The 21,867-nt window shown below is 46.3% G+C and overlaps 1 protein-coding gene across 7 annotated transcripts in view; it reads right to left on the reverse strand.

Moving 5' to 3' along the window:
* Positions 1-21,867, reverse strand: part of CHRDL1 (chordin like 1) — a 122,743-nt gene that overhangs the window by 3,950 nt on the left and 96,926 nt on the right. For 3 of the 7 annotated variants that reach the window (XM_047764918.1, XM_047764919.1, XM_047764920.1), the window contains exons 8-11: positions 14,652-14,820; positions 10,576-10,770; positions 4,519-4,686; positions 1,968-2,057 (exon numbers count right to left, since the gene is read on the reverse strand). In XM_047764918.1, the coding sequence (XP_047620874.1) occupies positions 1,968-2,057; positions 4,519-4,686; positions 10,576-10,770; positions 14,652-14,820 (622 nt within the window). Of the gene's footprint in view, positions 1-1,967; positions 2,058-4,518; positions 4,687-10,560; positions 10,771-14,651; positions 14,821-21,867 lie in introns of all 7 variants that reach the window. The other 4 variants (XM_047764913.1, XM_047764915.1, XM_047764914.1 and 1 more) reach the window with 2 other exon arrangements.

Raw genomic sequence — 21,867 nt, forward strand, 5'->3', positions numbered from 1 at the left:
CCCCCAGGGCCTAGTACGGCACCTTGCTCAGAGTATGAACAAAAACATGGTCTTTGAAGTTAACTGGTAATTTCAAAAGTCACATCATTGTAGCCGGGGATCCTAGACTCCACCTCCTTTATTCCTTACTCATAAGAACTCCCAACTCCTCCGTGCGAATTCTCCTAATGTCCAGTTAAGTGTCTACCCATGTCCTGCAGAATAATAATTGACCTCATTGACCCTATGTCCAGCTAGCTGCCTATTAGATAACCACTCAAATGGCCTTCAAGCATCTTAATCTAAACATGTTCCAAGTAAAACTCATTTTTTTTTCACCAGTACCTGCTCCTTCTCCAGAGTTTCCCACTGGTGAATGGTATTACTCTTCGGTCCATAAAGTTGTTACCACTGGAGTCACTCCAAACTCATTTCCTTCTTTGATACTGATCTTGATGATGTGACCTCAGAAATGTCCCTCACAGGGACCCCACCTCCCCTGTCTAACCGACTTAAGGCAGTATGACAGCTTCCTACAGACTATCACCAGCTCTCGCACTAAAAGCCCACCTTCCACTCCATACAGCAAGTACCGCTTTCTAAAACACAGATCTGAATGCATCATTTACTTGCTTAAAAAAAACCCACTGGGGTTCTCTGGCCTGGAGATCAAGTCCAACTTCTTAGCTTGGCATATTGGGCTCTTCAGAATATGGCTTCGTCAAAGTAGGTGCTTAATAAATCCATCTGACCGCCAAGAGACATCTTTCGGTAGCATCATTTTGATACCGATACGTTACATGCAGCACAACAACTGCAGCAACTACCCATGCGACTTGCCTTCTATGGGAACTTCTCACCAGCTTCTTCGGGGCCCCTGACTACTTCCTACTTCCAACTCTTCTCATCTTGCGGTGCACCCTATGTGGCCTTTGTAAATCTTCCTCACCCACACCCACACACTCACCCGCACCCACGTTTCTTGTTTGCTCCTGTCTGAGTCTTCTCTTAGGCTGCACCCTCTCCCTGGACTGATTTCCTGACCTGTTGCCCAGTCACACCCTTCTCTTTCAAAACTCACCTCCTCCCCGAAGTCTTCCCAACTAAGCCCACCTGGCTGTCATCTCATTGTTCTTTGCAGAGTCCCCTGAGCACTTAGGCATTTCACGCTTCAGAACTATACTAATTCAGAAGGAAGGCGTTTTCATGTTCCGTCTCGCCCATTAAAATTCCCTGTGGATAGACATTCTGTGCCTTTTATTCCTTCAGAAATGCTCCCCCTGCCCCACACCCCACGGCCCAGTGCCTAGCAGGATCTAGTCCCAGGCTCCATCTAGCGTAGAAAGTGGGAGAGCTGCAAGTATGTCTGAGTGTCTGAGTGCTTCGGAAGAAATGTCACCACCCGGGGCAGTCCCAAAGAGTAAACAGAGCTTTTTTTAAATTGTTAAAACCTTTTTGTCTTTTTAGGCCACACCTATGGCATATGGAAGTTCCAGGCTAAGGGCTGAATCGGAGCCGCAGCTCCCGGCCTACACCACAGCCACAGCAATGTCAGATCCCAGCTACATCTGCAACCTACACCACAGCTCACAGCAACGCCAGATCCTTAACCCACTGAACGGGGCCAGGGATCGAACCTTGGTCCTCATGGATACTAGCTGGATTCGTTTCTGCTGAGCCATGACCGGAACCCCTAAACAGAGCTTTGATACAACCCAAGAATCGATGTGCATCCATTTTTCTCTCTGTGTCTCTTGTACCCACCACTGAGAACACAGCCAAAATGTGAAGGCTCCACACACAGACCAGACCTCTGACCCTCTTGAGACTCTGGGGTTAGTCACCCAGACAGGAGAGAGACCATCTAATGCTGACATTGAGGGTTGTTCCTGTTCAGTGAGAACGTGGCAGGTACTTTATTTGGGACGCTGCTAACATTGAAAAGTAGATATGTTCTCCTGGGAAGAGTAAAGAGAGTCACCACTTACTCAGTGTTGTCCTGGTCACCAGCTTGAAGTGATGGAGCTCCTCAAACATCCTCTTGGAGATCTTCTCAATATGGAAGTGCTGGAGGATGCCTGGGGCCAAGCACAAAGTGGGGCAGGTGGTCAGGCGCTCTCTATTTGGAACCATCAACCCCTTTTTCTGCTCGGGCTGAGCATATCATTTCATTAGTGGGGCTTAGGAGTCTCGAGCTGGGCTGGGTAATGTGCTTAACCAGGAACTTGGACGGCTCGGGGGTTATAATTGACTCCATTTGGTTCCTTGGCTCACTGGCCTCCCCACTGGTTCTCCAGAGGATGGAGATAAGGGAGACAGAGCTGCTGACCGTGGGACCCGTTCCTGGGAAAGCCACAGGGAATCAAGCATGGGTGCTGGCTGGAGTTTCCTGCAGCCAAAGGCAGGATTAGACATTCTGCCTTTGCCCCAAGCCTGGGCAGACTATGTCCCTGCCCAGCCACTGGGCTGCCACCCACCCCTTGATTCAGCAGTGAGAGCCAGCCGTGGGCCTTGCAGACAGGTTGTTTGTGTAAATGGAGAAGCCATCCCTATTCTTTTTTGTTTGTTTGTTTTTGCTATATTTTTTTAGGGCTGCGCCCACAGCGTATGGAAGTTCCCAGGCTGGGGGGCAAATCGGAGCCTACACCACAGCGACAGCAACACAGGATCTGAGCTGCATGCTCAACCTACACTGCAGCTCAGGGCCATGCCGGATCCTTGACCCACTGAGTGAGGCCAGGGATCAAACCCGAATCCTCATGGATACTAGTCAGGTTCGTTTCTGCTGTGCCACGATGGGAATGCTGCCATCCCTATTCTTGAACTCACCCCAAAGCATGGTTTTCCTTTTGCTTTTCCTTAGAAAAATGGGCACGATGAAAATAAGTGGGCTCTGGCAGTCTCAACTTTGCCTGAATAACTTTAATCAAAATAACGTATGAACCACTGAAAACTGCCTTGCAGTTGAGGGGGCAACATGTTGCCAGCTCACTTAAATAATCCTCAAGAGGTCTACAGTGAGCAATGGGAGGAAGCCTGGATTTACTCTCTGTCTACTACGCACAGATTCCCCAGGGCTGGGAACAAGAGGTGATTTAGGGAGTTGGAGATGGCAAATCAACATTCCTAGGTCTAGAGCAAAAGTCATGAGATGAGATATATATGCGTGTGTTCTAGCATATTTTTAAGGAGCAGGGGGAACTCTTTCTTTCAGGAAGAAAGGTTGGTGTGAAAAGGGACAGAAAAAAAGGCCCACACAAATCTAGAGCAGGGGTTTCCCCAAGGAAGGGTCTAAAATGCCATGTGCCGGAGTTCCCTTCGTGGCTCAGTGGTTAACGAACCCGACTAGGAACCATGAGGTGGCGGGTTCGATCCCTGGCCTCACTCAGTGGGTTAAGGATCCAGCGTTGCCATTCGCTGTAATGTAGGTCGAAGATGCAGCTCAGATCCCGCGTTGCTGTGGCTCTGGTGTAGGCCGGCGGTTACAGCTCCGATTCGACCCCTAGCCTGGGAACCTCCACATGCCAAGGGTGCCGCCCTAAAAAGACAAAAGACAAAAATACATAAATAAATAAAATAAATGCCACCTCCATGAACATCACCTGGCTATTTGCTAGAGATGCAAATGTTGAGACCCTACCAGAGGCCGCCTGAATTCTCATTTCTCGGTCAGGCCAAGCAGCTGGGTTTTAAACCGGCTCCCTGTGTGATGCTGAAACTTCCTCAAGTTTGAGCACTCTCGAGCCTTAGGTGGGAGCCGGCTGAAAAAAGATGTGTACTATTTCCTCCTTGAAATCTGACCTCTCCCTCGGATTCCTAGCAAACTTGACCAGACTAGATCAGCCCTAGTCTCGTAGCTATGGGATGGCTTGAACAACTGTAGGTGCAGAGGACACAGAACGTGGCTTGCTGTGGCATCAACGTGAGGAATCAGAAAAGGAACTGGACATCATGACTGGGGTTGTCCTTCCAGTAAGACTATAATCTTTTTGATGACAGTGTTTTCAACTTGAGCAACTGCAAAGTACCGAGCATGATTTGAGAGACGCAGCTTCTCACTGAGTGAATGCATTCTCATGTTGTTGAGCTTCGGTCTTGGAAACCACGGTGGACTGCAGTTTGGTAGTTTACAGCCCTTGACTGCCCATTAGAATCACCAGTGGAGCTTTGAGACCAAACACTGTAGCCCAAGCCTCACGCCTGACCAATAAGTCAGCCTCTCTGGGGGTAGGCATTTGGTATTTAAAAACCTTTCCAGATGATTCTGATGTGCAGCCTGCATTAAGAACCACGCCACCAGCCCTGGTTGTTTGAGAGAAAGACAACAAACCCCAATGGCCAGTACTTACTTTTTAGCCCAGGCCATGGTTAAAGTTAAAAGCCACGATAGCAACTGTGTGAGTCATGTGTTAGTTTCTAAGCAATCAGGAAATCTTTGACCCAAACAGAGGAAAAAGTTGAAGCAAAGCGAAGGTGCCTTCCCTTCCTTCTCTGTGTCCCCCTTACCAAGAAATAACGGGAAATTAATGTCTGGCTCACCCTTTCGAATGGTCCAAACGTGGACCTCTACCTGAGGTGGTCTCTCTGTCTCCAAGGCGATTTTTCTGGTGGTCTCCCCATCCTCCATGAACACAGACTCATACACAGGCATTGTTTCTTCTCCACAGAAGTAGCCTTTGCTGTCAAGGCTTTGGCTGGGAAGTTCTTCTGGAATCAGGAAGCAAGTAGAGAAGTGTCATGGTTTTCCAAAACTAGAAGCAAACTCCTGCATTTACGTATCTCATGTATCATAGCACCTCACACGCATCCAAAGTGGACAATCAACAAGAACATTCCTACAGGGATGGAAATCCCACCCATATTTCACTGGTTCAACTTAGGCTGCCCCGGTGACAGCCACCAAGTCACAAAGGAGTACTTGACTTCTAAGTCCACGAGATGCCTGAATCCATGGTTCTACAGAACGCTGGCCCCAGAGCTATAATGGATCCGCCACCACCGCATGAGAGGTGTTCTTTCATGAAGAGGAGGAATGGGACCAACTACAAATCTGTTGGGCACTTAAGGGAACTTAGGATTTTCCATGCTCATGATTTGTCTAGTTCAACATTGCCAACAGAGACCCAAGGAATGGGCCGACAGAAGGCTTCGGTTAACTTCCCTGACGTCACTTAGGTATACTTAGAAAACATTTATGACACTCATTGATGTGCATATACTTGCCCAAAGGATCTCTCCAAATTGGCTTGACATTTCTGAATGCTCTTTGATTTGTTTGTAAGGGAAATGCTAATACCGGATCAACGTCAATGCCAAAACCTAGATGTCAGATTAGTCATATGTATGCTATGCCAAATGAAAGGTTGGAAGACACAAAAAAAAATTGGTCAAATCCCTCAACTATGGATCATTTAAAGTATGAACTAAATTGTTGGATTTCAGCTGCCAGGCATTAAAAGTACCAGTCCCCTCTTACTCCCCATTCTGCTTCACCCTCCTCTTTCCTCAGCCTCCTACTGAAAGAAGGTTCCCTTGGTTGGTTCTCTGTGAGTTAAGTTCCTTTTCTGGCCTTGTAATCAGCACCCTCTTCAGCTATGGGTGTAATGTTCTCACGGTTACCATGAGGGAGGGAGTGGGATGGAAAGGGAGTTTGGGGCTGGTGGATGCAAACGATTACATTTAAATGGATAAGCCATGAGGTCCTGCTGTACAGCACAGGGACCTATATCCAATCTCTTGGAATAGACCATGATGGAAGATAATGTGAGAAAAAGAATGTCTATCTATGTATGACTGGGTCACTTTGCTACACAGCAGAAATTGGCACAACACTGGAAATCAACTATCCTTTAACAAAAAATATATTAAAAAATAAAGTGTAATGCTCAAATCAGGAACAACAAAGAGCAGCTGAGAACACCCTAAAAAAGTCTGAATATGGACAGAAGCCATCTGGAAGAATATCTGTGGAAAGCATTGGGTGTTGAGTGCTTTGGACCTGTGACTCTAATTAGGGGGACTCACTGTTCGCCAGCCAGACGCATTTGGACTAGAGGTTGTCATCAAATTGCTATTGCATGTCTCTTGCTGACCTGATTAGCTGTCCCACCCCCACCACCATTTTGGCACCGTAAAGACAAAAATCCTAGTCTTCTCTGCATGATTCCAGGGCGGATCACTCAATGTGTAGATTATCCTAGAGTCAAGCTTTCTTTGTCTTTCTTTTTACTTATTTAATTACTCGGTGGGCCAGTCTTTTTTGGTGCAATGTTAGGTAATTAAGGGAAGTGTGCTAGCATTTTTCAAATGGGTGGGGGAGATGACTGAGTAAACAGGAACCTCTATGTATTTAATTACCAGAATGAGAGCCGGGGTGCATGTATTAAATCTTGCTCATCAGCCTAATCCTAGCTATAGCTATAATGGCCATATGAAATCCAGAATGATACTGGAAGTACCCAAATTATGCTAAATGTTGTCCCAGTGTCCTGAAGAGCCGTCCTGCACCATCACCCCTCCCCTCTAAGAGCTTGATTTACTCACCAGGAGGGATCAACCAACAACAAAATCCATTAGTGACTTGACCCCGGCTGGCACATGACAACATTACAAGTCAATACACAGAGCGTGTCTCTCAAACTACCTACTCGGGAACCTCCTCCATTCCACACTCTCCCCTTCAAAGTGCTTCCTGATCACTCCATGTTCACCTATTTTCATCTCCGTCTAGGGAAGCAGGCCACGCCTGAAGTCACTTCTGGCCATTCTCACTTCCCCTGAGAATGCTCCCATCCTGAGCCCTCCAGAACTAAGAAAGTGAGAAATCATTCCTTTTCATGCTGTAACCAAAAACCGGTGTCATTACAGGAAATCCAGGTATTGGGGTGGTATGACGGGGATAAGAGGTGAGCTGGGGAACTTTCTTACACAACCCAGCACATGGCCACTGATACACACAAGGCAAGGCCAGCCTCTCCCAGAGCAAATAGAAGAGGGCGGTGTGTGTGTGTGTGTGTGTGTGTGTGTGTGAAGCCCACTTCCTTTATTTTGGCCTTTGTTTGTTACTGGTGGGGCCTGCAATCTATTGACGCTCTTGGCTGCATCATCAGTGAATTTTAGGTATCACGTTTCCCTTCTCAACATGAAGAACTGAATTTGCTGTTCTTTTTCCCATCGATCTTCTTGCCACGCTTCTTTATTCCTCTTCCTGTGTGTCATTTTCTGAGCAACTGAGGATGTCATGACCTTTCTTTCTCACCCCTTCACATCATTCAGGTCTCGACTCAAACAGCCTTCCTCAGAGAAGCCGTCACTGACCAGTCTTTTTTTTGGGTGGGGGGTGGGCGCACACGCAGCATAGGGAGGTTCCCAGGCTAGGGGTCGAATCAGAGCTACAGCTGCTGGCCTCCGCCAGAGCCACAGCAACGCGGGATCCGAGCCGTGTCTGCGACCTGCACCACAGCTCACGGCAATGCCCGATCCTTAATGCACTGAGCAAGGCCAGGGATCGAACCTGCAACTTCATGGATATGAGTCGGACTTGTTTCCACTGTGCCACAACGGGAAAGCCTGACGAGTCTTCTGAAAGTGCTTCACCCTGCCTTTCCCACTGACTATCAGCGGATCCTATCTGTTTTTTTCTTCACAGTACTATCTCAACTGAAAATGTACCTTATTAGTTTAAGTTCGTTGTCTTTCTTTTCCCATTAGAATGTAAGGAGCATGCTGGCACGTAGCCTGTGTCTGCCTGCTTTATGTCTTTAGTCTCAATGCCTGGAACAGTGTCTTGAACACAGCAGGCACATAATAGGTGTTTCCAGATGGAATGCTGCACGAACAAGTGTACGACCCTTGAGGTACCCGGGCCTCTGTGGACAGTGACTCTTACAGGGCAGCATGGTCGTCAGGAGACTTGCAAATTGCAGACACCCATGAGTGGCTCACTGAGAGACAGGTGCACAGAATGGGACAGCCACTCTCTCCTTTCACATTGCCCAGGAAGTTCTCTCTCTCTACACCTCTGAGCAGCCTGAGAAAGTGGGAAAAGTCATTCTTCCAGAGAAATAGTTTTAGTCAATGAGACTCTTCAATATATTCCCAAGTGGGACTCTGAGGGCAGTTTATTAAAATAATAAGCTTTTTTTTGTTTGTTTTGGCCACACCCACAGCATACAGAAGTTCCTGGGCCAGGGATCGAACTTGTGCCACAGCAGCAACCAAAGCCACTGAAGTGATAACACTGGGTCCTTAACCCACCGTGACACAGGGAACTCCTTAAAATAATAGCTTTAATTACTTTTTTCTAATAACAAAGTAATACATGTTCATTGTTGGAAATTTAGAAATTATAAAGAAGAAAATAAGAATTACCCATAATTGAACCACCCAAAGGTGGCCACTGTTACATTCTGCCAGATGCTCTTCCAATCTCTCTCTCTCTTTTTTTTTTTTTTTGGTCTAAGCATATTATTAATGCTTAAAAAACACACACACAGGAAGTGGGATCATAATATACATATCGGGGTTTTTTTTGTCTCTTTTTTTGCTATTTCTTGGGCTGCTCCCGTGGCATATGGAGGTTCCCAGGCTAGGGGTCGAATCAGAGCTGCAGTCACCGGCCTACACCACAGCCACAGCAACGCGGGATCCGAGCTGCGTCTGCAACCTACACCACAGCTCACGGCAACGCCGGATCATTAACCCACTGAGCAAGGGCAGGGACCGAACCCGCAACCTCATGGTTCCTAGTCGGATTCGTTAACCACTGCGCCACGACGGGAACTCCCTACATATCGTTTTGAAGCTTCTCTTTGGACTTAGATATACTGCAAATACCTTTCTGTGCCATTAAATCGTGTTCTATGGTGATTTTTAATGGCCGTATAATACACCACAGTACAGATATACCATAATTTATTTATTTCCATACTGGTGGACTTTCATTTCTTTCCAATATTTCACTATTGTAAACAGCACTGCAACAAAAATCCTTGTCTATCTCTGCATGTCTCTGATTACTTTAGCCAAAGAGTATGATCATAAAGTTTTTTGGCTTTTTTTTTTTTTTGTCTTTTCAGGGCCGCACATATGGAGGTTCCCAGGCTAGGGGTCGAATCAGAGCTATTGCCGCCAGCCTACGCCACAGCTCATGGCAATGCCGGATCCTTAACCTACTGAGCGAGGCCAGGAATCGAACCCACATCCTCATGGATCCTAGTGGGATTCGTTTCCACTGTGCCATGACGGGAACCCCATGAACGTAAAGTTTTTAATAAATACCACCAACCTGAAGGATAATACCTATTCTGTGTCCTGTCCCCACAACTTTTTGATTCATTCACTCTTATTTGTATGACCTACCCCCATAGGATCCTAACCACGCAAAGAAATGGGATTGGGTCTAAAGGTCTGAGATAACAAATTGGGGTACTATACAGTGGGAGGGCTTATCTTACCTGGGTAGCTTAGGTAACTATGAGTTTGTGTCTAGAATTACCTTGTTGTATAACTTTTATGATTACAGGCGTTAGACCCCTGGCAGAAGAGAAAACTGTGTGGCTGGATCTACTTCTAAGTGAGACCGCAGACTCAGAAGTTGTAATAGGTCATTGGGGCTGGGTGGCCGCCATGTCCGTATCCTCAGAATGTGCTCTCCCGGGTCCTAGTGAGTACATTTCCTCATCACTTTTAATGCCCCAGTTCTCTCCTCCATATCAGATAGCTCCTGCCCTTCCTATCCACACCCTGCCTCCTGTTTACTCTGGAAGATGGTCGTAATGCTTGATTACCAATCCAGTACTCTGTCAATCCCATACTACAGACTGTATTTTTCTCTAGCTCGTGTGGCACAACCACCATTTAGCTAAGTTATTTTCCTTTTTTTTTTTTTAATCAGTCAACATTTTCCACTGGCCTGGAAAAAAATGGGCAGGAAGTGACCTGGGTTCCAAGCCTTGGTTCATCATTTATTTCCATGACTCTAAACAAGCCATTTCACTTTATATACAAAATAGTGATATTGTGATAGGATTTTAGTGTTGGAAGGAAGCTTGGAGATGAACGGGTCCAAACTTTTCATTGTACAGATGAGACTGATGCAGCCCAGAGCAGGCCTGGGTCACACAGCAACTTAGTTAAGACTACATCTCCTTCCACTGTACTGCACCTGTCCTGTCTCTAGTCCTGTCTGAAAGGGGAAATAGAGGTGATGGTGCTTTGATGAGTTAAACAGTGATACAAACTGAAGGTGCTACTGTCCTTCCTAATAATCACAATAACCTAATTTCTCGACTATTTAGAAAAGCAAAGCTTAAGTTCAGCTGTTAGGGCTACACGGGGTCAAAGGTGCAGGAGACACAAGCAAATCCTCAGCCTATTTCTGAGTCGGCAATTTCTTCCAAGCAACCATCTTATGAGTCCTTCAAGAGAGGAGTGAATGTAGTTCGTTATTAGTTATTAGTAGAGCTATTACCATTACAATTATATGGTAGGTTGTGATTACGTTTCTGATGCTCAAGGAACAGTGAGAATGACTATGTGAGGAGCTCCTTCAGCCAAAGGCAGGGCTTCCAACCAACGCACCTTTTGCCTTTTTACCTGGACACACCTTGCAGCACTTTCCATCTATCTTTTGAGGATACTTGCAGGGGTATCGATTGGGGCAGTGGATTTTCTTGCACTCTTGCTTGGTGACATTACAAGTGCACAGCACACACTCCACAATGCCAAATGCCCGGAGGTTTGGGTGCCAGGACTCGCCATGAGAATAGGTCTTTCCATTGGAAACACACACTGGAAGAGAACGCAGGACTGGAAATTAAAGGCTAGGGAGCTGAAACGGGCCTCTGTGCTCAGAACCCAAGCCCTGAACCCCTTAAGACATCAGGCATCCTTTGTTCTTGTCGTGGCCAGGGAGAGATGTTTACAGAGCAGCCTCTGTAACCAAAAGACAGCTTGGGCCTTGTTCGACTGTCAGCAACTATTCAGGTTCTTCGGCCGTAGCCTCTGGGTGCCCACAATGCCTGGCACATAGTAGGCCATCAATAAATATTTTTTAAATGGAGAAAAGAATGGATGCATGAAAGCAGAGTTCTATCTGTCCTGGGTATCTGATAAAGAACCTCTCTTATGGAGTTCCTGTTGTGGCTCAGCAGGTTAAGGACCTGACATTGCCTCTGTGAGGAGGCGGGTTTGATCCCTGGCCTTACCCAATGGGTTAAGGATCTGGCGTTGCCACGAGCTGCAGCATAGGTCACAGATATGGCTCAGATTCAGTATTGCCGTGGCTGTGGTGTACGCCAGCAGCTGTTCGATTCGACTCCTAGCCTGGGAACTTCCATATGCCACACGTGCAGCCGTAAGAAAAATAAATAAATAAATAAAAAAGAACCTCTGTTAGAAGGTAGTGTTCATACCTGCAGTTCCATAGTGGATTGGGGTGGCCCAAGTGGATGAAAATCTCACCGAAAGGTCTGCTGCCAGGGAGCCTAGAGGCAAACACTACTGCTCTTCTCAAAGGGCCAGTTTTTCCAGATCCTAAAGCAAATCCACTCAGAACGTCAAATGCCACGAGAATCAGATCTACTAACACAGATGGATAGGGAGCTTCATGGTGCCGGTCCACCCTCTGGCGTGGGAAGGTAGATGCTAAGACAAGATTGAGAGGGGAAGGACCCACACCTCCCAGGCAAGTGGTGAAAAGTCACCTTTCATGCCTCTAATCTGTAGGTAAGGTCCCGTGTCCTCATAGTGGCGGTAGGGATTTGGCTACAGCGAATCACTGCCTGCCCCACAGATACCCTTTGGTGGTCTCACACCTGTTTAGTGAGGAGAGGTCACTGGCTCCAGGGTTTCTGAGGGGCCTTGCAAGAGCAAGTGTCTGGGCTGCGGGCTGAGGGGTCTATGGAGAGATGCAGCCACGGGAACATCCTTCGCTGCAAACCAACCAAAACATATCAGGCTCCTATGGTCAGACCCAGGAGCTAGGCTCCAGCATAAGACCTGCTGCAAACGGGGAGGTCTGAGAAGGAGGTCTCTCCTTTGTGAAAGTGCTGAGACATTCTGGAGATTCCAAGCCATGACGGGCACTGGGTGTGTTTCTCATTATTCCCATCACCTCATCATACCCGGGGAGACCTGTCGGCCTCCCGATCAGCGACATCTCTCGGGTGGGTTGTATCACTTAAGGCGGGGCGAGGGTGGGAGAAAGAGCCCCACTTGGGGCGTTTCTAAGAACTGACTGATTTGGCTGCGAGACAATGGCCTCAGAAGGATGAATCATTGGGCTATTTCTTTCTCATCAAGTCCACTGGGTCACATTAGGAAATATGGACGATGTTGGCTCCCTTTTCCTGTTCCTTGCAAGAACTGCTAGAGTGCTAAGCACTCTAACAGGTCAATCCCTGTCCAGATTTCCAAGAACCTAAAGCAGAGAAGCTCCCAGTCTTACAGGAGATCGAATAGGGACCTGACATCGAAACTGTGGCTGGAATCCCAAAACAAGACAGACCAGATGTGTTGTTCTCTTCCTGCCCTCTCTCTCTTCTCTCTCCTCCCCAGACAGTGGCACTCCTTTCTAGAGAATGCGATCAGGTGGGTGCAGAGTCTGCTTCCAGAACATTTAGGCTGGACTCAAGTTAAAAATGGCGGGGTCCCCCTGCTTCTCCTCTTGGACTCTAGCAAGGGACAAAGTAGATGTATCCCAGAGGAACCCATCAGGCACAGGAGGGCTAAGGAGTGGGGCTGCCAGGACCCCCAGTGTTATATAGCCAAGTTCCCTCTCCCCTAAACATGTGGACCAAGGGAATAATCTGGAATGGGTGAGAGTCTCCTCTCTGAAGTGCAATAGGGTGAGAGCAATTCTCTAGGGAGAAACACAACCTTCTCTCCATCAACGAAGCCTCAAGATGATTTTGAGTCACCCAGCTGGGGCGGTGGGAGTTGGAGGTGGGGACAGTAGTAAGGTCAGGAGAGAGTGGCTGTATCCAAATCAGTGGGGCCAATGCATAAACATAAAGCTGGGGCTTTTGACGTGGAGAAATCAAGGGATACACCTCTGCCCTGAAAATGCAGAGGCCTGTGCAAATTAGGGGATTTGGGATTTTTTTTTTTTTTTGGTTTTTTAGGGTCGCACCCGTGACATATGGAGGTTCCCAGGCTAGAGGTTGAATCGGAGCTGTAGCTGCCGGCCTACACCACAGCCACAGCAACACGGGATCCGAGCTGCGTCTGCGACTCACATCACAGCTCACGGCAATGTCGGATCCTTAACCCGCTGAGCGAGGCCAGGGATCGAACTCACGACCTCATGGTTCCTAGTCAGATTTGTCTCTGCTGAGCCACAATGGGAACTCCATGGGATTTAGGATTTTCGAAGTCCATTTCCCCACACATTTTGTAAGGCTTTGAAATCCTTTCAGAGCAAATGGAATCTATTGGAGGCAATTTAGGATTGACAATCAAACTGCATCTTTACCCAACTCTTCCTCCTCATTTCATAAATTCATATCAAAACGCCTTGGAATTTAAAAATAATAAATTCCAAATCAAACCCAGATCGATAGTAAATATTTCCAATTCCTCTAGAACGTTACCATTTTTTATTAAGAGTTTTATTTTGAATGTTCCTCTTTTAAGCCTGTTAGTTTCAAAAGCAATTTAATTTTTTTTATCTGTAATCTGAAATTTACATCTAACTCATAACAGATGTGATCAACTAGCTTTGGCCTGACTAGCGTTGCTGAGATTTATAGTAGGAGTTCTTTGTAACGGATTGTTTTTCACCCCTGTTATTCAATCATTTGGTTTAATAATTTATTACTTTTAACCCATTCAGAGAACTGCCTTTGATTTGTTTTTCCTTTAAAGGAAACAAAACATGTTTGTGGTTTCATAAAAAGGTACCAGCTGAGCTTTTGCTCTGAAGAGCTGGTTGACACGATGCCTAAAAAAGTAAGAAGCAGTCAATTGTCTGATTGAGTTTCTCCTGCCCCACCCCTGCTACTGGAGGCCGGAGAACTCTATGCAGGAAGGAACGGCCGGTGGATGTGTGCGGGTGCCTGCTGCAGCCAGCTGGTCAGCTGAGTGGGCTGCATGGTGCCCAGCCAGAAGGTTTCTGGATTTCTTACTGGATGGCTCATATCAAAGGATAATCTCCCGCTATGAATGAGCATCTCTGAGCGTGGGGCCCGGAATCAGGACCTTTAGCAAGAGCCCCGGGAGCATCTGGGGTGCAATGAAGGCAGAGAATTGCTATTCCTAAGGTTTGGATAAGAGCTTTAGAAGCGTTGAGCACTGAGTACCTTTAACTATTGGGTGTGCTCCTGGAGAACAAACCACCTTTCATTCTGTTGAAGCCCCAGCCAACGTTCCCAAACGATCTTCAACCCCCAGGGGTAACTGAGAAAACGTTCGCTACTTTCTTGCCATTTGTCCAAAGTAAGGACAGATAGGTGTGAAATAGAAACGAGGCTCTCCGGGCTGTATTTAGGGAAGTTCTAAGAGTGCCCTGGAGTCACTTGTCCACATTGGCTTGCTAGATCCAGATGGTGAGTGATCCACCTGTGAACGTATGCTATGCACGGGACAAAGGGTCCATGGCCAGCTCAGCCCTCCAGAAATCAGGGCTGCTGCAGCCACGAGGTGGGTGTGGTGCCAAAGAAGCAGCCCCTTACCTTGTCCATGCTTGTGCTTGTTATTGATGACGATCTGAACGATGGTGCCCGACGCTTGCTGTGAATCCATGAGTGCTCCCCGGTGACTTCTGGCTCCGGGAAAGCGGGGCAGACTTCCGGCCGGTCGGCTTGGTGGAGGATCATAGTGAGAACGGTGGTAAGAATGTCTCTGTAAAGGGACAAAGGACAAATTCAGCCCTGCCTGCAATCCACCAATGAGAAAGCTGTTGGGTGATTTTCGGTGATGAGCTCTGATCTCGAACTGCTCGTCTGCCCACACCAAGAGGGACCATTGGAATGGAAAGGGAGAGCAGTGCTGGCCACACGTTGAGATTCTTCTCTCTTCTTGAAGAAGGCTGGATTCCCAGATCAAGCTCCTGAGGGAGAAAATAGCCCCAAAGGGTAAAGTGTCTTTCCTACTCCCCCGAATCTCACCTTCAGGCTTAAGAATTAAAGGAATCACCTGCAACACAAGGCAGACGGTGATAGAGACCACAGGAGAAACAGAAAATGCTGCGCAAATCAGGATGAGACAGACAGCTTCCGGCTGGGAAGGGTTTGTGACCTGGGCCACGAAGGGTGAGTAGACTTTTTACAGGCAGAGTTGGTGAGGAATATTCCAAGCAGAGATTTCCAAGTTGAGAAGGTGTAGCAGAGAACATAGAGTCCATAAAAGGGAAGAGCTGAAGGATAACATTCCAAAAGTGGGCTGGAGCCAGATCACGGAGGGCTTGAAACGACAGGCTAGGGGTGAGGACTTTATTTGGTAGGCAATAGAGGTGAGGGTGCAGAAGCCTTTGAGGGATTTTTTTTTCAAGGGGAAAAAAATCAGAACTGTGTTTCAAAGCATTGAGCCCGGATAATGTGCAGGGGGACGTGGATAGAAGGAAGAGGCTGCAAGTCTGGTCTAGATAAGAGGTACTGAGATTCTAAGAGCTGCCATCGTGGCTCAGTGGTTAACGAATCCGACTAGGAGCCAGGAGGTTGCCGGTTCGATCCCTGGCCTCGCTCAGGGGGTTAAGGATCCGGCGTTGCCACGAACTGTGGTATAAGTTGCAGACGTGGCTCAGATCCCGCATTGCTGTGGCTGCGGTGTAGGCTGGCAGCTGTAGCGCCGATTGGACCCCTAGCCTGGGAACCTGCCTATGCTGCGGGTACGGCCCTAGAAAAAACAAAAAGACAAAAACAACAACAACAAAAGAGGTACTGAGACTCCCAATGCAGTCCATAAAAGGGAAGAGCTGAAGGATAACATTCCAAAAGTGGGCTGGAGCCAGATCATGGAGGGCTTGAAACGACCATGGAGCAAGGTCACAGAGCATGGCACAGCCACCCCCGACATTAAATAAGCAGAAGGATGGGCCGTGCCGGGTGCTACTAGGATTGTCAGCTCCACAGAGGCAAGGGCTTTGTTGTTGTTCTTGGGCTCAGGGTTGAAAGGATCACTGCTGGAGCTCCAGTGCCTCCAAGAGGGCCTAGCGCCTAGAAGGTGCTCATCCAAGTCTTGCTGAAAAAGCTGTGGTCCCTCATGAGAGCTGAGAGTCTTGTAGTACAAACAGCCCATCACTGCTCTCTCTGCAATGGTTCATGGCACACGATGAGTCCACTATTCTGCTACCCACCCTTTGCTCAAGAGCTCAAATAGAGTGGGGTAGAGGAGGACCGCTCAAAGCCAAATAACGTTGTGTTTTAGGGGTAACTGTTAGGGATAAAATGGGGGACCCATGAAAAATCCTTTTACAGGCAATTAAAAAGGAAGATCTTTATATTCGGTGATAGAAATGGCAGGGAACATTGAGAAGGTAGTTATGTGGTCCCCTGACCCCATCATGCCATAAAACATCTATTACAGTTATGTTCCATAGACACATATGTTGCAAATTTAGCTCTGGGGATTATTGTTACTCTCCTGGTTGGGAGGGGGAGGCCTGGGTGGGAGAAAGGGAGAGTGAATGGGAGCTGGCCTGAGAGAAAGAGAACATTCTATCCAAGAAGATCCCATGCGGGTGCCTTGCTCTAAAAACTCACACGAATAAGAATTTGCATCCATTTATTATCATGCACACAGACAGGATTCTCAGTGCAAATATTTTTCATTCCCACAATGGCTCATATGTCTTTTTCGGCCATAATCACTCACATTCCACAAAGGCCATTACAGACTGTTCTATCCTTTCTGGAGTTTGGCAGAGTTTTGCCAAAGGAACACAGAGAGGATAGCTGGGCTGGTGGGTGTCCTACTGATGCTAAAAGGAGGGGGTTCGGCGGGGCTAGAATTTGAGAGGAAAGGTTGCTGACCCAGGATAAGCTGCAACGTACAAGGAGTTCTCTGATTCACGAGAGTGACCACAAAATGAAAAACTGTTCTTTGGTACCAAGGACTCAGATCCTGGACATTTGATAAGGGTAGAAAAATGATTCAAGGAGTTCCCGTCGTGGCTCAGTGGTTAACAAATCTGGCTAGGAACCAGGACGTTGCAGGTTCGATCCCTGGCCTCGCTCATTGGGTTAAAGATCCGGTGTTGCCGTGAGCTGTGGTGTAGGTCGCAGATGCGGCTTGGATCCCACGCTGCTGGGGCTGTGGCGTAGGCCGGCGGCAGCAGCTCTGATTAGATCCCTAGCCTGGGAACCTCCATATGCTGCAGGTGCGGCCCTGGAAAAGACAAAAAGACAAAACAAAAAAAGAAAGAAAAAAAGAAAAATGATTCAAGACAAAGAACTCAGGGGTTTTGATCAGAGGTCAAACCAGCCCTCCCCAAGCTTCACCTGAGTTAAATCTTTTGTTTTACAGACCGAGAAACTGAGGCCAGGAAGGAGAGGGGTTTGATCCAGGGTGACAGGTGAGTTTTGGGAGATGGCAGGAGGGTGGGAGAGCAGAGAAGGAGAGAGGAAGACGAACAGGAGGAGGAAGGGGAGGAGGACGTGGGAAAGATCACATCTGGTCAAGCTCAGGGGTCCATGTATATTTTGCTGGAGAGCTGCTCTAAAAAAAAAAAAAAATTCTCTGGATACAGAAGCCTGCTGCGGTGCTCACAAGCACACGCACAACTTCTCCACCTCTGCTACACACAGAATCGCCTGGGCAGCCATAAACACACTGACCCCACCCCCAGGGATTCTGATGAAATTGGTGTGGGGTGAGGCCCGGCTATCAGGATTTTTATCTCCTCCTCGGGGGACCCTAATTTGAAGCCAAGGTTGAAAATCACTGACATAAAGGATCTTCTGTTTCGGCCCTGGGGCTGGGGGTGGTGATGTGTGATTTTGATTTAGGAGTAATGGCTCTTTTAGAATCACCTCCCTGAACCAATGAAAGAGGTTTACCAGGGGCTGTTCAGACCTTGAAACTTACAGCGAAGGAGGAAAAGGCATTAACGCCTTGGAGTTGTAAGTGAAATTGGAGCTTATCTTTAAAACCAGCTGTGAATGGGCTGCTTGAGAGAGCAGGTCAAAACCAGTTAGGGAGAAACAATCATATAGCTGGGCTTTGTTTTAGTCTGCTCAATATTTTGGTATTATTTGGTTTACTGACTTAAAGGACTGACAAATATCTCAGGCTTTTGACATCGCGGTTACACAGTTCTTTTCTGGTGTTGGAAAAAGCCCCACCATTGCAGGCGTCACCCAGGAACTGCTTCTTGTTCTAAAGTTGAAGATATGAGGGTTTTATAGAGATTAGAAATGGTCTTAGAAGTGCTTTCATGGTTCTGATCCTGGGCTACAATTCTGCAAAATGTTGCCTTTGGGGGTAACTGGGTAAAGGGAACATGTCTTCGCTCTTACAACTGCAAGTGAATCTACATTTATCTCAGAATAAAAAGTTTAATTTTATTTCTTTATGTATTTATTTTTACAGCTGCACTTGTGGCACATGAAAGTTCGTGGGCTCAGGGTTGAAACTGAGCTGCAGCTGCCGGCCTACACCGCAGCCACGGCAACACGGGATCCCAGCTGCATCTGCAACCTACACCGCAGCTTGTGGCAACGCCAGATCCTTAACCCACTGAGCAAGGCCAGGGGTCGAATCCTCATCCTCACAGATATTATGTCGGGTTCTTAACCCACTGAGCCACAAGGAGAATTCCAAAAGTTTAATTTCAAACTTGTCTGTACATATATATATATATTTCTCCCGAAACTCATATATACATGTGTGTGTATATATGAATGACTGGGTCACCCTACGATACAGCAGAAATTGGCACAGCACTGCAAATCAACTATATTTTAATAATAACAAAGAAAACAGGAAAAAATGTCTTCAGAATGTGTTCTAATCCACTCAGCGATAAGCACCTCATATCTTAGTCGCAAATAACCCAGGACTATCCCTGTCTGGGAGATACTTAGGCCAGCTTCCTATCCAGGGTATTGTTCTGACAATGTGAATGAGACATGGATTTGTATCTGTTTCATATTGTTTCTATTCCAAATTCTTTCACTTTTCTAATGGTAAATCTCTGAGTAATCTATTGGGGACAAAAATCAGAATTTGGCTATTGTCCAAAACAAAATTATGCTTGCTTTCATGTTTTGGCTTTCCACCCTGTGCCTACTTCTCTCTCTCTCTCTCTCTCTCTCTCTCTCTCTCACACACACACACACACACACACACACACACACACACATTTCCCGCAGTGGTACAAGGAACAGTACATATGAAGTTATGAACTGGAAATCAAATAGAAACTATTTCAGGTTTTTACAAAGGAGTCATCATTGAACCACTGATTCTCGTGCACTTGGTAAAACTTGGTAAGCTGATGGTTTTCAGGCCACTTGGGAAAATGAATCAATCAACTGGGTTTCTGTTGACCTGAGGTTATGATGGTTCCCTGGGAATAAGAACAGTGTACTAGAGAGACCATCTACTGAGTTGGAAATGTGTTGTTAGGACTGCCCTTTTTTATTCCCACGTGGAAAGTTGGGCCGGCAAAGGATATTCAGAAGGGATTCACTTACCTTCTAATAAGTTTGAAGAATTTCTCTCTGATTTGGGACTAAGTGCTGTGCATTAATGTTAAGGAAACCCCCCCCCCACCCCGCTTCGCAACACACACATACATTTCATTCCACCTTTCACATCCATTCATTCAACATGTATTTCCTGGGTGCCTACTATGTGCCAGGTACATACTTTTCTATTACTACAGATGCTATTTATTACTTAAATCATATCCCACAATATCTATCCCTTGTAGAACAAAGGAAAATATTTATTTATAATAAAGTGGAACCATCTGGACATTTTGGCCTACCAGGCCCAAATGTTTGTTTCTAAAGATAGGCCTTGAACTCCTTTGAAAATCTATAACTTTTTCAAGGCCCTGCCTTCTATACCTGACCTCTTTTGCTAGGGAAAGTATCAGATGAAGTCCAGCAGTTTAGGAAGGACAGCGAGGCTGAAAGACAATAGTGGAGATGGAGGCAGCATGAGACAAAGTCCAGAAGAAAGGCTAATTCATGGCATTACCAGCAAGACCACTGAGATGGCCACGGTGCTTAGTGTTGGAGGCTAAGGCCCCCAGTTTAAGGTAACCGAGACCTAAATTTGGCTTCGAATGCCCTCTGATTGACAGCTACAAATTCAGCCACTTTTAACATCCTACCACAATTTAAAAAAAGAGGGCTGAGGAAAAGAAGAAATTCACAACACAGAACACAGGATCTGGAAGGAATCTCACTTAGTACAAAGCAGAGAGAGCTAGATGGAGAAAAATCTTTCCTTGAGATCTATATTAACCCACAACCTGGGAAGCCCAGCCTCTCTTGCGGGAGTGTTGTTTTTTGTTTTTGTTTTTGTTGTTTTTGAGATATCCACAGTGTTATTCTCCTCTCCAGCCACAAATCCTTCCCCCCTCATTCAGAAACAGTAATGTCTAGAAAAGAATATCACTAGAGAATAAAACAAACCAATCCTTTCATCTCATTGGGAGGGTGCTGGCCACCTGGGGGCATGCAAGTCAGAAGTGGCACATGTGATGGCCTTAGCCACACTGTGATGTTAGTACCAGTCATTCTATTAGGTCCTGGATCGACATCTTCTCCACATCCTTGCTATTCTCGGACCCGACCTATAATTCTGTAGACTCTTGCTTTATATCCAGTGTTTGTTGAGAACTAATTCCTCAGGTTTTAAAATAATTTAAATTTGATTTATTGCAAAAATAATTCATGTTCACTGGAAAACATCAAATAGCACACCCCTCCGAGAGTGTCACTCTTAACACGTTGGTATGTGACCTTCGAGGTCTTTTCATATGCATTTACATACATGCACACACAATTTTTACTTGAGGAAATGATAGTATAAATTGTATCCTGCACCTTGTTTTGGAAGGAATCTCACTTAGTATAAAGCAGATAGAGATAAATGGAGAAAAATCTTTCCTCGGGGAAAAGCATGTCTTGGCCATCCCTCCACTTTACTACATTTCAATGTACCACATTCTTTTTAACAACTGTATGGTGTCCCGCTGATTGGGTGTGTTTAACCCACTACTACAAAGAGCATTTAGGTTGTCTCCATTTGCCTTGCTTTTATGAAAATAATTCTACATCGAATGCTCTGTACACTTCTTTTGTACGAGGGTGTGATGAATGCCCATTTATGTGCAATGAATGCCTTGGTATACTTTGTACTTCTTATACTCTTGCCTAATTGAAAGATTCTTTAAATCCTATAGTGCTTTCCAATTTTCAAATGTTTCACATGCAGTTGCAAATACTACTGCAAGGAATATACAGCCAACACATGGTAGCAACCTAAAAGTCCATCGACAGAGAAATGGATAAAGACGATATGGTATACTATCATATACCATATGGATATATGGAATACTACTCAGCCATAAAAAAGAATGAAATAATGCCATTTGCAGCAACATGGATGGACCCAGAAATGATCATACTAAGTGAAGTTAGGCAGCGAAAGACATACATCATATGATAACACTTACATGTAGAAACTAAAAAAAGGATACAAATGAACTTATTTGCAGACTAGAAACAGACTCAAAGACTCTGAAAAACTTACGGTTACCAAAGGGGGAAAGTGTATGTGTGGGAAGGACGGACTGGTGGCTTGGGATTGGCATATGCACACTGGGGTATATGGAATGATTGGCCAATGGGAACCTGCTGTATAGCACAGAGAACTCTACCCAATATCCTATGACAATCTATGTGGGAAAAGAATCTGAAAGAGAATGGATGT

This window comes from Phacochoerus africanus, chromosome X (assembly GCF_016906955.1).
Source record: "Phacochoerus africanus isolate WHEZ1 chromosome X, ROS_Pafr_v1, whole genome shotgun sequence".
Taxonomy (NCBI): domain Eukaryota; kingdom Metazoa; phylum Chordata; class Mammalia; order Artiodactyla; family Suidae; genus Phacochoerus; species Phacochoerus africanus.